We start from the raw sequence: 16,128 nt of genomic DNA on the forward strand, positions 1-16,128 counted from the left end.
CGCAAGCATTACAGCCGCATTGCGCACGCACAGCGAATGACTTGTGATCGCGCTCCCTGTGAGGATTCACTCACAATTAATAACAGGAAGAGACCATTTTGTGTGTGGTATGGGGAGTTCCGGCCGGACCGTTTCCTGGGCATCTATTAGCCAGTGTCTGCGATCGCACACGCAGAAAACAAAGCTCCAGATTCTCAGTTACCACGGCCATTCTGAGTGACCATAGACTCACTCGAGAAGTCGATGATTTCCAGATCTGCATCCAATGCTACGTTTGTGTATGCAGTTACAGGCAGCTACTATGGCTCCAGCAGGCGTCTCAATATAAATTCCGCCGGCTGATGCACTAGCATATTTTAGCAGTACATCTCTGAGTCAGGCCCCTTATTGGTTGTGTGCACATTGACCTAGATGATTTTACATCGTTCATTAGATTTCTGACTATGATAAGTTGCAATCATCTATTCTTATTGACTAGTTGGACTACTGCAGGAAGATTCCTATTGGATTCATAAAGTGGTAAGTGACGGATTTGTCAGTATTTGTGCTTATTTACATGTTGGGCCTGATTTAGAAGTGGACGCTGCTGCGATAAAATGCAAATGCTAGTTTCAGCCCTCTACGGGTGTAGTAGCCTGCATCTAAATGAGCAAGCCCTGAAACGCCCACATCATTGTCTCTGTGTGCTGTAACAACGTCAGTGATTCTTCACATGCCCCCATCGGAGCACCATCAGGTGCAACATCCACACTGCACCAGCCCTATGGCAGGTTGCAGTGTCACTGTCTGATCATGGCCTCTGTGGCTGCAAGTGTTCGTTCGAGAACGCAGACGCTTTCACTGACATGCCCGTGACACTTCCATTAACACGCCCATGAGACTGACTTTTTTTGCATTCACTTCAGGCCACCACTCAGAAACGCCCATTACTTTGCCGTCCCATATGGGATACAGTCTGTCCTGATTGCAAGAGCTTTTTTGTGCATGCGTTTTAGGGGTTTTCAGGACTTTTCACAGATGCGCAGTGGCAAATAACTGCTTAAGTTCATGAACATCGGCAGCGCATTCAAATTCCGTGCGCCTCTGAAGCAGGCCGTCTATGTGTGACATGGGAGCATTTATTAGACACATTATTAAGACACCTCCTTTTTTTGTGTATGTGATAAAATTAACAATAAAAAAGTTGTTGTAACGTTTGGTCTGAATTTCTCACCTCTTTCTTTTTTTGTGCCTCTTTACAGACACAGTTATTGTGGTAATGATGAAAATAAGTAAGAGAACTCCTGCTGCGGCGGATAGCCCAATTGTTCCGTTTAAAATTTCATCCGGGAAACCGTCCTTTTTAGTCTCTAAAAGAGAAATTTATTCAGATAGATACTTTTCATTTTTGTCAGTTACATCTTGGTAACATGGCACTATCAGATACATTCTCCTAATTGCAGTGCTATATAGGAATGGCTGCAGGGTGCACCCTGCACCCAGAACAGAAACTTACCATGTTATCGGGCATTTCAACAACACATTTTGCCGTTGACCGAACACCTCTGGTTACTGGCTGTGCCATATTTCCAATGAAGTCTTCAGAAATATGATACAGACTCAGAAGATAGCAAAGGCTCTATCACTGTGCCAGAGTTCTGCTATGTTCTGTGCAGGCACCATATTCGAGAAGACATTGGCAGATTTATATCTCACTGCCCCAACGAGGTAACCTGAAGTGGGGTGGAGGGGGGTGGCTGCAGCAACATAGGTAGTTAAAACACCCCTGCCTCATTAGTATTATTTCTGTCAAGAAAACCTTTCCCATAGAATTTCAATATATGTCTGTGATTTAAATACTGTAGATTCATATGCAGGCTACCATTTAAACATACGAATATTTTAGAGACTGTGTGTGTGTGTGTGTGTGTGTGTGTGATTTCTAATCCTTTTGACAATTAAGGAACACATTCTAATAATATACATGATACATGTTGTAACTACAGTACACGAACCATCCTACCATCACAATACCATTGTTACAGCCAAGAGTGGCTTGGCCATAATCTCTAGGGTCACCTAGGAGCAGGAGTGCCAAGTTATTCGGACTGGCATGCCAAATTCTACTGTATCTTGCGCCACATTGGCTGTAGCCTTAAGCTAGGTACACACTAAATGATGTGTACCCAGCGCCGATGTCGCGTACGGAGGGACCCGGCAGCGACAGCAGGGGCCATGCTACATTCGGCAGCATGGCCTGCAAGTCCGATGGGCGATGTTGCTGATGATGCATGGGAGTGCGCATCGTCTGCGACATAACAGGTACACACTGGCCGATTGGTGACACATCTGGCACAATCTGTCGGATCGGATGACATATCGTCTAGTGTGTTCCTGGCATTAGAATGGCAGTGTGTGGCCATTTACAAAGGCAGCACTGGATATTGCACTTTGCCTGCATGGTTAGGTCTAGACTATACAAGGCTGATGGACCTGTGACGTGACCCGGCCTGAAAGGGGGAGGGGCGGGGATGCTACCGGGAGACCAAAAGTGTCCCCTTGCGGGCTCGCTGCACTCGCAATGCTTCGGGCACGGTGGCTCGCTACGCTCCCCACAAATATTTATTCCCCCTCTATGCCCTAGTGGATGGTAACGCAGGAGCGTTCCAGCCTCCTGCAGCAGTCACGTGGTGGATACATCACAGAGGTCCTTTAGCCACATAGTAAATAGCAGTAACCGTGCCTGCATCCCCCCCTCTCCCTTTATCTCCTCCTCCATCCCCTGGCTTTGTTCATTGGACAAGACTATTATGCACTGTACAGTCCCGGCAGAAGGGAATGCAAGTAGCTTCCCCCCTCCTCACCTGCCCATCTACCCCCATTTTCACAGATTTCTCTCACCATATATTTATATCTGTCCCTCTCTGCTGCATAAGCAGTGGGGCCTAATGAAAGTCCAGCCCCGGCCCCACCAGCTGCTACCTTCATCTCATCTCCTCTCCGGGCTTCTCTAGGAGTAGATAAGTATGAGATTACCCGATAGAAAAAATAGGCCTAGACGGGCCACCGCTGGACATGCCGCCACTCTCGGTTCCCCTCCTCAGTAGCGGGGCCTGACAGATCTCTGTACAACCCTGGCCATTCAAACATAGAAAAGGAATTCATATTATCTATTGCGCTGTGATCCTACAGTATATCATTACTGAATATAGATTCAAACCTGTCAGCAGCATGTTCTGTGTAACCTCCAGTGATCCATCGTGAGGCTCTGGTGTTATTCCCAACAGTTTACACATTAGGGCATATACATGGACACTCTCAAATGGCTCCACAAGCAGTCCCTTTCTGAAAGAGGGGCCTACAGCTCGGAATATAGTTTTCATGTCCATGGCCTCATTATCAAATCCATGTTCACCATTATTAAACTGGAACTTAAAAAACTGCGAAGTAATAAGGAAGATTTGGTTAGGAGAACTATTTTACCATTCATTACAACACTGTTTACACGTAAAAATTCTGATAAAATAAAATACAGATTTAATAGCAAACATATACATAACAAATATTTATATACTGTATAGAACTCTGGTTCCAGGGGTTTAAAGACGATAATGGATTGCATCTTAATTTGAATGCTTTCCCCATAAATATGAACTATATGTGTATAAAGTCTTATTTATTGGAAGCTTCTCTTTAAGTTAAATTGGTCTCAATAAATCAGGACTGTCCTATCTAAAGACCTTATTCAGCAGTGCATGCTAGTGCACAGCTAAATGCAGATTCCCGATGATCGCATGTGCAGAATGGGTCTGCGATCCCGCACGGAGACTGGCAGCAGATTGTCAGTGATTGACAGTCTGCTGCCATTTGTGGGCGGGGAGGGGACAGAGATGGCCTCAGTTTTCCGAAACAGAGGCGTGTCGCTGCTGTTGGGGGGGAGGGAAGAAGCCAGGATCTCCGTCAGCTGATGGGAGATTTCCTGGGTTCTTCCTCTCATTAGCCGGGCGATGTTCCGCAGAGTATCCGATGCTGCGTTGGATAACGCAGCTTGGATACATAATGCAGCAGGTGGCGTAATTCCTCCTGCTGCATTAGCAAATCTGCACAGACGCAATTGCAAAGCTGCTTGTGTGCAGCTTTGCAATTCCGTCTGAAGCTAAATCAGGCCCTAAATCAGAATAGTTGGGAGGTATGCAGTGTCTTTGTGTATTGCAGAAATATACTTTCTGTGCATCATCACGTTAAGCATCACTGTGTCTCTTTGAGGGGAATTCAGTTCATAGTGATGTGCCACCAGACAGCACCACAATACCCATCTGTGCACATTACTGTCTATTGCTCCATGGGGTGCAAGGGAAAAGTAGTGAAGATCCTGGTAATGAAGTGCTTTTGTTCAGCTGATCAAGTGGAACTTCACAGCTACCATGCTGAACTGAACTTTGTGTTTAAAGTTGTATCTTTAGGAGTAGAGTGCAGTGCCTGCCTTGCTGTGTTCTAGAAACATAACACAGCTCTAGTCTCTGTGTATTATGCACAACACAAATTGCGGCCCATGATACACAATTAGTAGTACCATGCCCCCGCCCTCCCACCCTGACCTCTCCTTTTTTGGATCTTTCAAAATAATTTAAGAAACAAATGGTCCAATGGGAAGCTAAAGGGAGCTCGATGGCAACCTTCTGAATCTTGGCAACGCAACGTAACAAACCCTATCCTCTCTCTTGACTTATATTAGGCATTGCAAGCTGAGCGAGTTCAGTTCGATAAGGCAGAGGGACAGAGAAGAGCACCCAAAGAAAGAAGATAGCACAGAAGCGGAGAAGAGGTAGTGCCGGCAAGAAGAAGAAATGCAAAAAAATAATAGATGGCATGTCAAACAAAGAAGGATGCTAAAGGCTGCTCTTTAGTAAAACAGCCTACACGCTCCTTGCCATTGAGGTGAAGGCCAGCAGGTACAGAGACAAATGAGGAAGAGCTCTGGGCTAGTGTATGGGGCCCTTGGGCAAAAGAGCTGACACTTGCTCTCCACTGCCCAAGAGAAGTTTTCAAGCATCAAAGCTACAAGAGACAATGAGAGGAGGCAGACAGACCATTAGAGGTGGTAGACTCTAGCTACTTAGGCACATTTGTGGGAGGGCATTGCTGTGTGTGACATTAGTAATGTAATCAAGCAAAGTGCAGTTTGAAATAGACATGCCCAGCAACGGCTCCTGCCCTCTTACCTGAGGGGGGCTGCCGCTGCTGCTGGCCTGGGTCCCGATGCCTGGTCAATGAATCAGGCAGGTGTTTGGACCGGCGCATAAGCGGCGCTAGCACAACACCAGCTCTTCTTGGGGCTGCATTGGTTGCAGCCCTGAGAAGCCCTGTAGGGCTGCCCAAAAGCCAGAGCAGCGGCTTCCACTGGAAGCCGCTCTCTGCTGATCGCAGCCCGGACTGGAAGAACCAGGGGGAGGAGACACCTGCCCCTGGGGCTGCCTGTCTACAGCATGACTGGCAGGTGGCACTTCCAATGGGAAGCCACCTCCAGTCACAGTGAAGCCAGTGCAGTCACGGAGTGCACTGGCTCACTGAAGTGGCTGATTTTACTGGGGAGACTGCAGCCTTGCAGCCCCTAGGTAAGATCCGCCAATGGACATACCGCAAAATAGAGTTTTTTGTGTTGGTCTAGCTGCGCCCCGCTCCTTGTGATATATTAAGGCGCTTTCTTCTCCTCTGATGTTTGCACTTGTGCAAGCAAGGTGTCTGTGGGGGAACATTTTCCCTGCTAGACACCCATAGTCTTCTGCCATAGAGCAGATTGACTCGCGATGCGGTATTCCCATGGCTTGCGCCGTACACCCTCAATCTGGAAGTGCATGAAGTCCTACACTCTTCTGCTTTCTCTTCAAGGTGCGTGTCCCTTGTTGTTGTGGGTGGAGTGCAGCATGGTTGTTTTTCTTCATAGGCTGGCCATCCAGATCTAGTTAGGTAGTACCCACCACACATCCACAATTGTGCGGTGTCATCATCTGAATGGCTCCTAGGAACAATGTTTTTCCTCTTTGTTGAGGCAAAAATGTGTCTCAGATCGCATCATATTTTAGTTGGATTTCTGTGAAATTTGCAGGATATATAAATTAAAGTATGCACCAAGAATTTATGGAAGAAAAAAATAGTAAAGATTTTCAACACAATTTGAAAATCTCAAATAGGCCATTTATAGCAATTAGTAGCACTCGTTCTATGCCTGATCCCAGTAAGTTTTTGGAGTGTGGAAGGAAACCGGAGCAATCGGAGGAAATCCATGGAAACTCAAACTTTGTACAGAAAGGACCTTGATGGTAATCAAACCCTTGACTTCAGTGCTACGAGGGAGTAATTGTTTTATATCATGTATAAGTATGTAAGATTGTTATTAATGTGGTATTTTAAGGAGCAAGGGTGAGCTGGGCCAGGTGACACAGGGACATGTGCCTCCCAGGTGGCACCGCTATTGAATGTCTTTGGCCACTCCCGGCAGCCTGAGTCCCTTGTGGTCCAGTGGTTAATGCAGTCATGGGCTGCCTATGCTCAGCATGGGCGATGGCACGTGCCATGCACGGCTTCCGTGAGTAGGTTACAGTAGCCCTGTATTTCCATTTCTGTATTAGCAAATATAGTGATGCAGCCAAATTTTACTATACTCTGACAACAATCTTGTGAAGTTTAGTGACACGGCCGCATTGTAGCTAGCGGCTGTGTCGCTTAGTATCCCACAAGTGCCCCCTCCCACAGATAAATTAAATTAATGGGAGCCTCATTCATAATAGCAGGCTCCTATATTAATTAATATGCAAATATAGGAGCCAAAAATCCCACCCTATGAAAGGAAAACAAGAAGATAAATAAGCAGAAGTGTCCAGTTAGAAAAGAAAACTAAAGAAAAATAAAAAAATAAAAAATTGAGGAAGAAAGACATTATCCAGGTAAGTGTATGTTTAGTATTATATTATAATATTATCATTATTATTGTTAATATTAAAAAATAGGTTATCAGTATAGGTTAAATTTTTATACAGTTTACATGAACATTTTTTAACTTAAAATTAACCTATTTAAATTAGTGATGTTTATTTTTTAAGGTTAGCATTATACGGCATTAGCACATTAGCTTAATTTTTCCACTTGAACTGCTGTTTTCATATCTACCTCATGAGCGATCTTGAATTTTATCGGACTGTTGGTAATGCACAAATTGTGGTTCAAGCAAAAGCGCAGCAGTGCTGTTCAGCTATAGTGTAGTTTGTATAATTAATAATATTTAATACTTTTATTTAGGGTGTGGATTGAAAGAACTACAGTAAAAAGGTCAACAATGTATAGACACACACCAGATGTTAGACAGTCTATAAGTCGACAGGGACAAAAGGTCGACACACTAAATGTCGACATGTAAGAAGGTCAACACTTTTATTTTATATTCTAACCCTAGTCTTCACCCTAACCCTTCCCTTGGTGCCTAGACCTCTGTCTTGGTGCCTAACCCTAACCGTCGGGGTAGGTGACTGACCCTAACCATCCCTTCTAGTGTCTAACCCTCCTGGTAAGTGCCTAACCCTCCCTCCTGGTGCCTAGCCCTAACCGTCGGGGTAAGTGCCTAACCCCAATCCTCTGGTAAGTGCCTAACCTTAAAAAAAAAAATTGTCGACCATTTTTACATCGACTATTCTTACACGTTGACCTTTTGTGTGTCGACCTTTTGTCCTTGTCGACCTATTGACTGTCTAACATCTGGTCTCTATCTATACATTGTCGACCATTTTATTGTAGATCTTTAGACCGGATCCTTTTTATTTACATAGCACTTTATTCCAAAAGGACTCAGGGCTTGATTCAGTGGTGGACACATTGCCGATTTTTGCACGATCCCGATGTTGAGCGGTTATATGCAACTGTGCATGTGCGAAAAGTCTTGAAAACCTCAATGGTGCATGTGTTCCCTAGTGTACTCAGAAACCTGCTGTTGTGTAGTGAGTCGCTGGCATTAGAACTGGCAAAGCAAGCCATTGGCATTCCTGGGCGGTGACGGGGAGGTGGCCTGAAATGTATGCAACAAAAGGCTGTCTTATGGGCGTGTTATGGGAGTGTCACAGCTTGTCAGTGAGCGTAGCTGCATTCTCAGACACACAGCCGCAGAGGTCATGTTCAGAGGAAATTCAGAAGGAGACACTGCGCCTACCATAGGCTGGTGAAAGGGTCTATGGTGAATGTGATGACACACCTACAGTATGTTGGAGTGTTCAGAACCACTGGCGGAACTGCACTGTAGACGGGCATTGAAAGTGGGCATCCGAAGGACTTGCACAGTCCTGCGCTTGCTAGTACACAAGGGGAAGGCTCAAACTAGCATTTGCATATACTTGCCACTGCAACTCTACAAAAAGTGGCTGCGATAGTGTACACCTCTGAATCAGGCCCTCAATGCACTTTACAGAAATCATGAACGGAGGTTTAGATGTGCAGGTGAGACAGCCATTTGGGGGCATCAGTTCCAAAGATTTTTCTACCTACACACAAAGTTAGCAGGTGAGGCAGCCATGTTGGGCGTACTGCGTAGGTTACACTTTCCTTTTTATAAATTAGTAAAACTGACATAAACAATGCTGTCCTGGTAACAATGTTGATGATGGTGTCAACAGAACATGGAGTACAGCCTCAATGGGGGATAAATAGGCTTCAACAAGAGGGTTATTGCTGACAGTAACCCTAATAATATATAGGGCAAATCGAAGCACTTTGGCTCTAGAAAATGCCCTTCAGTGAAAGGGATATTTGCTCTTTGATGAATTAGCCTGTGTGCTATTCCTAAAACTACCTTTTAAGTGTGAATCGCTGCTCATAGGCCAGTGCTTTATACTTGCAAGCTAGCATATATTTTGCCAGCCAGTCCCTGTTAGTTAAATGCATAACAAATTAAGCTTCACTTATGTGTGTAATGTTCCCTGATATAAGCGCAGTATCGTTGTTCCTGTGATGTGTTATGGGTATCTAATTATGTGCTGTATGGCATAGTCATACTGTATAAATATATAGTAGTATTTGGGCTTAAGTGGCTGGAAAGAAATTCTATGTAGTGAATATTATTGTAAATCTCTATCTAGGATCTCTGCTATGGTGTGTGAGAATATATTTAATGATACATAACTCTAACACAAACATTTAATTGCCAGCAGAAAATAAATGTTATTCAGGTTTAGTGAACATAAAATGAACCAGCAAACATGAAAAGAAAGACAGTTTATATCCATTTAATAAAGGCCCATCTCCAACATTTACAAAGGGATAAAGAAGGTCTTATCTACAATATATGACATTCTTGGCTCATGCACTTAAGATCTTACTGTTACTGATAAAGACAGATCAAGATACACTTCCACAACTATGAAGAGATATACAGCCGGATTCAAATAGCCTTGCTAATCTACTGCACAGGGAAAAGGGTTATAGCCCTGGACTTTTACATCCTGAGATTATTCAATTAACAGCCCCTTTCCTCACACATAACTCTGCCGCTAATGTGCGTTAACCCATAGATTCCGATATAAGTATTCACTATATTTGCTGCTGCAGCGATAAAGGCAGAAAGCCCTATTTAACACAGATTTCTGTTCAAGCCTCAGGAGGTGGTGAACAGAAATGTTATGTTATATATAAGAGCCCTAGAGACTCCTACTGAGATCTTCAGCCTATAACAACTACCCATTGTTCCCATAGAATTGAATACACTCACCGGCACCTAGATGGCCACCAGGTCTTAAGCTCAGGCAGTAGGGGTTTATACAATACAAGGGCAATCACAGAATATTGGCTGGAGTAGATACAGATACTTTACAGGGTCAGGGTAATTGCAGAATCAGAACCAGCATCCACAGGGTTAATTGCAAGACAGTTAAGCTGGCCACACATCTAAAGATTTTGTGTCCAACCAGCCAACTAGTTGATTGGTTGGAATGAAAATCTTTTAAGGTATGTGAGTAACTAACAATAAGCAATTTGCTCCCAAACGCTGGAAAATGGATAAAAACTGTTGTTTGAACAAATAGTTTAGATCAAACATTTAACAAACTTGTCTGAACGACCATTTCACCTGTTATCTGGCATTTAGGAGCAAATTGCTGATCATCAGTTACTCCCGTACCTTACCAGATTTTCATTCCAACCAATTAACAATTTGGCTGGTTGGATGTAAGTGGGTCTAGTGTGTGGCCAGCTTTAGTCTGGATAGCAAATAGGTCAATTAGAAGGCAGACACAATAATCCACACAGCAAGACTTGTACCAGCAGCACATAATCCAACAAATCATACACACACACACATATATATATATATATATATATATAAAAGCACTAATCCACGGCACTCACCATGGGGTGCAACATATTATGTGACCACATTGTTTAAATAAAAATTTCAGGGGCTCTGCACTCACCATAATAACTAACAATCATAATAAACAGTGGGGTTTGGGTTCATGAATTGATCAATGCATTTAAGCTTGCAGCCCCCGTCACGGGACCCCACTTTACTGCAAGTCCCTACTCTATTGCTCAGAATTATAACATGCAACTAGCCATCACTTTAGTGTTAAACTCAGGGTATGCTATCAAGGTTTAAAGCTCGCAACAACTTTGCTTTTAAACATGAGACAGTCACCAAGCACACCTGTTGCAAAGCACTTAGGAAAACAGCTGATATAAGTTAGATTAAACAGGTTTAAAGGGGTGCATGAGAAAATGTGATCACAAAATGCTGATCACCATCAAGGCTCTACATAGAGTTTAAAACATCTATATTATTTCCTATGATATATTGTAAACAGCATGTGTTTAGATTATTAATGTAACATTCTATCTCTTTTTTCATTCAATGTGCAATGTTTACATATGTTTTTAGAGTTGAACTGCAGTTCATTTTTTCATATGTTTAATAAAACAATATATTTATAATTTTCACAGCCTATGTTTTTTATAAAGTGATTAGCATAGACACCTTATTTGTATTCTTGTTCCTTTTTGAGGATGATTTGCAGGTATCCCTCTGGTGTCAGCAGCAAGTCTCTATATTAGACTAGACCTGAGTGGTTAGTGCACCAGTTTTTCTTTCTCAATAGAGTAGGGACTTGCAGTAAAGTGGGGTCCCGTGACAGGGGCTGCAAGCTTAAATGCATTGATCAATTCATGAACCAAAACCCCACTGTATATTATGTGTATTATTATTATTGTTAGTTATTATGGTGAGTGTAGAGCACCTGTGATTTATAAATAAATATATATATATATATATATATATATGTACAGAATGGCAGTACTCCAAAGACAACACGTTCAAGCTGGGATATAGAAACTTCTAGTTTTTACTTATATATAGTCCACTTGTGCAGGGCAGATATTAGTATTTGCAGAAACACAGCAGCAGAGATGATATTCACTGTGTCAGCCTAGGTGTGCAAGGCTGAAATAGACACGGCTGGGCATATGCAGATCAGGAGACCAGAACAATGATACACATGGAATGGACCAGGCAGCCACACTGAGGTATAAGCTATCACTGGCAGGAAATGCTGAGACTTCCTGCAATTTAACTGGAAGATGAACCAATGCAAGCCATCCTCCTTGATTGCAATTGCAGCTGAACTGCACAAACACTGAGAGCTTGATTACAGACTGGCTGCAGTTGAATGCCTTCATAATACTGACAGGTTTCCTACTGCCTAGCAACAGTCAGGACTAGAAACTACTAAGGCTGTCAGAAATCCTGGCAACAGACTGTGTTAAGTGGCTGCCACGGGCTGTAATTGAATAGCCCCGGGGGCACTGCATTGTGTGTAATTAACAATTCAAGGCTAATTGAATTCAGCCTATAGTTTCAAGTCAACACAATAGGGGCTTTTTCACTAGTAAATACTATTGGACCAATTTATTATTGTATGTCACAGGTGAACAGTCTCACTACAGTATATATTACTTATAATAATTTATTTGATATTGTTCAATGCCTTTTATTGTGTATAAATGTACCTGTTTGTAAGGGCCCAGGTACCTCTGCTACAAACACTTTGCCTTCCTATGTAATTTGTCTATTAAACCTATCTTTAATCACCAATGCTTGGATGTTGTGTCACCGAGTTTATGACTATACTATTGAACACTATACCCATTGGAAAAAGGCCCATATGTAGGTTGATTTTGCCATTTAAGTCATTGCCACTTTGAATCTACAGACTAAATGACCGTAATTTCACAGATTCTTGCAATTTGTAGGCTATTACAGTATATTGGCCTAATTCTCAAAAACCCCCAGATACAGACAATCTCCATTTTTAACTGATTATTCCAAATTCCGTCCCAAAATGTTTTATTTTTTTGTAGATTGTATAGTCTAGTGTGTTGTTGTGGTATAAACAAGTGAGAAATGTTCCCTATTTGCCCAGGAGTGAACATAATTCTGTACAAATACAGATTACCGAATGTTCATCGCTTTCAAATCACTAACATACAGCACATACAGCACATGAAAACCACATTCGTGTGAATGAGAATGAATGAATAGTGGAAAATGATATAGGCACAAAATAACTAATATGTTAGATGCCATACAATCATATTTTACTGTTAAAAGTAAGGAAAAAAAAAACCTTACCGAATGGATAACATACCCTGGGTCACCATATAGTACTAAAGGAGTGATTCTTGCATTATTGGAGAAATGCAGTCTAGGTGGAAAATCTTCTTTCTTGTACACGTGCAGTTTAGGATGGGCACCTTTTAAGGCTTGATAAACCTTTTCCAATTTCCCTTCTTTAGGTAGTAGAAGCCCAGTAGGCCCATAATCCAGTAATTGAAACTGAAAGTCTGTCATGGAGAAGTCTGGGATATTACTCAGGACAATCTCTTCAGGACCTTTATGTACTGTAGTCATGCCATGATCTGCTATGATAATAATATTGAGTCTAGACTCCAAGTCATAGTACTGTACTCGACGCCGTATGTGACCAACCATGCGGTCCACTTGACTAACTATGTCTTTGCGCTCCTGAGTTTCTGGCCCATACTTGTGTCCTGTGACATCTGGTTCTCCAAAATACAGAGCCACAAAGTCCAGATCATCTTCAGTGAACCATTTCATCACTGTTTCAACATTTTCTTCCCACTCTGTTTCATTGTCATACTTGTGACCTTGTTTTTCCACTCTTCTCTTGTACACCGTTTCACCATTGTATGTGGCATTACCCCCCGGAAAAAATAATGATCCAGTTTTAAGTCCCTGACAGAGAAAAATCATATATCAGTAATGGGAAAATACTTAATAGAAAATAAATAAAGCCACATCAGCTTTAATGTAATTATTATTAAAATAGCATTTGACTGCAAAATTAGGAGATTTAAGGACATTAACCATTTCAAGACAATAAAAAACTTCTAATAATAATTAGCTACTTAAAGGCCGGAGGGTTTGTATTCATTCATTTGAAATTAAATTTTATTATTTTTTGTTAAACTGTTTATTTTCAATTAAGTTAATACGAATGTTCTATATTTTGCCTTTGTGGGCAAAGTGTCCAACTTACACATGTAACTTTTTCTTCATAGATTTAAAAATTGTAATTGTTTTATACAGAACAGAAATCTTTGGAAAATATTTACCAATTTCTCTATATGCACCAATTTTCTGTATTGTAAATGCATTACAATAGCCTCTAGCAGTGTTGATGACCATTATACATTTTATGTTGCAAATGTTATGTCTATAAATGTGACTTTCTGGTTTTCCATTTTTATCCTTAGAAGTCTGCAACTTAGAATGTCCAGAATTCACCTTTAATAACATCCATTAAGTTTAAGGTTAACCAAAAATCCCTTAACTATAAAGTAGCTCCAACAGTCTGCTTAATAAAACAGAAGGAAATATATACTTATTGTTTTGTGAGCACATAACAATATATAGCAGGGGTTATAGCGGGTTCTAATCCCCCCCCCTTACCTGTCTACAGCCTGTAGGGGTTATGTAATAGGTTCCGATATCACGGAGCCATCTGTTAAAGAAGCAATAAGTTATAAGGCTAAACTAGCCCTATAACTTGTTGCTTCTTTACATTTTGCCGGCATCTCGCAGAAAAGCAGATATCTCTGTGAAATCGGAACCTATTACATAGTGCCCTGTGTCTCTACAGCCCAGCACGTGCTGCTGTTTGCTGGGCTGCAGTGGTGCCATGGAGGCTGCAGTCACTTCTGCCTCTTGGGGGAAGTGTTCACACTGATCGCGCGCCTCCCTTGATTTGCCCCTGGCTGAGGGGCTCACAGTGCCCTCTTCCTCAGCGGGCAGCACCGTGTTACCTCCTGCTATTAGGCCACCCCCACCCCCACGAAAGTATCTTGGCCTGGGCCGGGTGTCTGTGGGCCTGCAAACATATGTAAGTAACTTAAGCTTTAAGTAGGTTATTCCAGAATTCACAAAAATAATGTAACATACATGTACAGTAATTACATAGAATAAAAAGTAAAAGTCCATGAAGATCTTATGGTGCTGTGAAAGATAGCAGATACTATGTTATCCTCTTGCTGGCCACACGGAAGACAAAGTCAATTGGATGTATTCTATGGATTTATGCTACCAATAATACAATGTAGTTATAGCTGGGATATCATTGAACTCTCTAATGTCTGATGTGAGCCTACATTTATACACAGGATAACACTGAAATTTATCTACAATAAAGAAACATTTTAGAGACTTATTGGGCCAGATTTGAGTGGCACACTATGCCGATATTCACGCATACGGCCAATGTTTCTTCTTCTGCACGTGTGTCGGAGGCGCACCACACATGCATCCTGATGATGTTCGTACAGAGTCACAGTAGCAATTTGGCTGCACGCATGAAGAACTGTATAGGTAGTGTATGGGGCTTCCTGGGCGGCAACTGGGAGGTAACGGACACATGCTGATGTTGCAAACTATAGGAGTGTCACAGGCATGTTATGGGAGTGTTGCTCAAAGCAATTGCAAACACTGAACTGTTCACATAGGAGGCCATACTCATACAAAAAACCTGCACCTACCATAGGGCTGGTACAATTTTCCATGGTGAGACCGATGGCGCATCTAAAGATGCAACAATCAGTATTTGACATGAACACAGTGTACCATCAGGTCAAATAAGATATGCTTAAATGGGGGCCATCTGCCAGCCCATCACCCAACACAAATCATAGAGGGGGGCCAACTGCTAGCCCATCACCCAACACAAATCCTAGAGGGGGGCCAACTGCCAGCCCATCACTCAACACAAATCATAGAGGGGGGGCAACTGCTAGCCCATCACTCAACACAAATCCTAGAGGGGGGCCAACTGCCAGCCCATCACTCAACACAAATCCTAGAGGGGGGCCAACTGCTAGCCCATCACTCAACACAAATCCTAGAGGGGGGCCAGCTGCCAGCCCATCACTCAACACAAATCCTAGAGGGGGGCCAACTGCCAGCCCATCACTCAACACAAATCCTAGAGGGTGGCCAACTGCCAGCCCATCACCAATCACTCAAGGTATCCAAACTCCCCTCCCAATGATACACAATAAACCCACCTGGATCGGTGGTGCTGACCCCAGTAAGGTAAAATTAGCCTAACCCGTGTATAGGCAAAGAGAGCACTTCAAGATCTAAACTAATTACAACCACAACCTCTACTTTTCTTGAATGGTGGGCCTGATTCTGATGTGGTCGGTATTGCACAGCCGCAGGAAAGCAGCTGTTCAATACCGTCCAACTACAATGCAAATTCAGCAGGAGGTGTCAGTAGGAAATAAGCACCTCCTGCATTGCATCTGCGATCTGCGTACATATCTGAATCATCACTAGAACTGGATAAAATGATTTAGCTGATTCTAAAACTTGCCCAAACTTTATAGATTCACCGTCAGCAAATGAATTATGGATGAGGCTCATCCATAATCATTCTGGGCTGTGGGGCTGGGGTGTTATTAAGATTGGGATCACTGAAGTGGTAACTTGGCCATCTCAGCGGCTCCAGTATAATGGAGAAGAGTTTAACAAACATTCAAAATGTTAAAATAACATTAAATTGAAGCCTTTATATATTGTCGTTTACAACTTTATTCTTTATGCCACTA

The 16,128-nt window shown here is 42.5% G+C and overlaps 1 protein-coding gene across 1 annotated transcript in view; it reads right to left on the reverse strand.

Moving 5' to 3' along the window:
- Positions 1 to 1,209: 1,209 nt before the first annotated feature.
- The window catches only part of ENPP7 (ectonucleotide pyrophosphatase/phosphodiesterase 7), a 54,850-nt gene continuing 39,931 nt past the window's right edge, over positions 1,210 to 16,128 (reverse strand). The window contains exons 3-5 of the mRNA XM_088473345.1: positions 12,638 to 13,261; positions 3,200 to 3,419; positions 1,210 to 1,349 (exon numbers count right to left, since the gene is read on the reverse strand). Coding sequence (XP_088329471.1) covers positions 1,210 to 1,349; positions 3,200 to 3,419; positions 12,638 to 13,261 — 984 coding nt within the window. The remainder of the gene's footprint in view (positions 1,350 to 3,199; positions 3,420 to 12,637; positions 13,262 to 16,128) is intronic.

This window comes from Taudactylus pleione, unplaced genomic scaffold (genome assembly GCF_031769625.1).
Source record: "Taudactylus pleione unplaced genomic scaffold, aTauple2 ptg000016l, whole genome shotgun sequence".
Classification (NCBI taxonomy): Eukaryota; Metazoa; Chordata; class Amphibia; order Anura; family Myobatrachidae; genus Taudactylus; species Taudactylus pleione.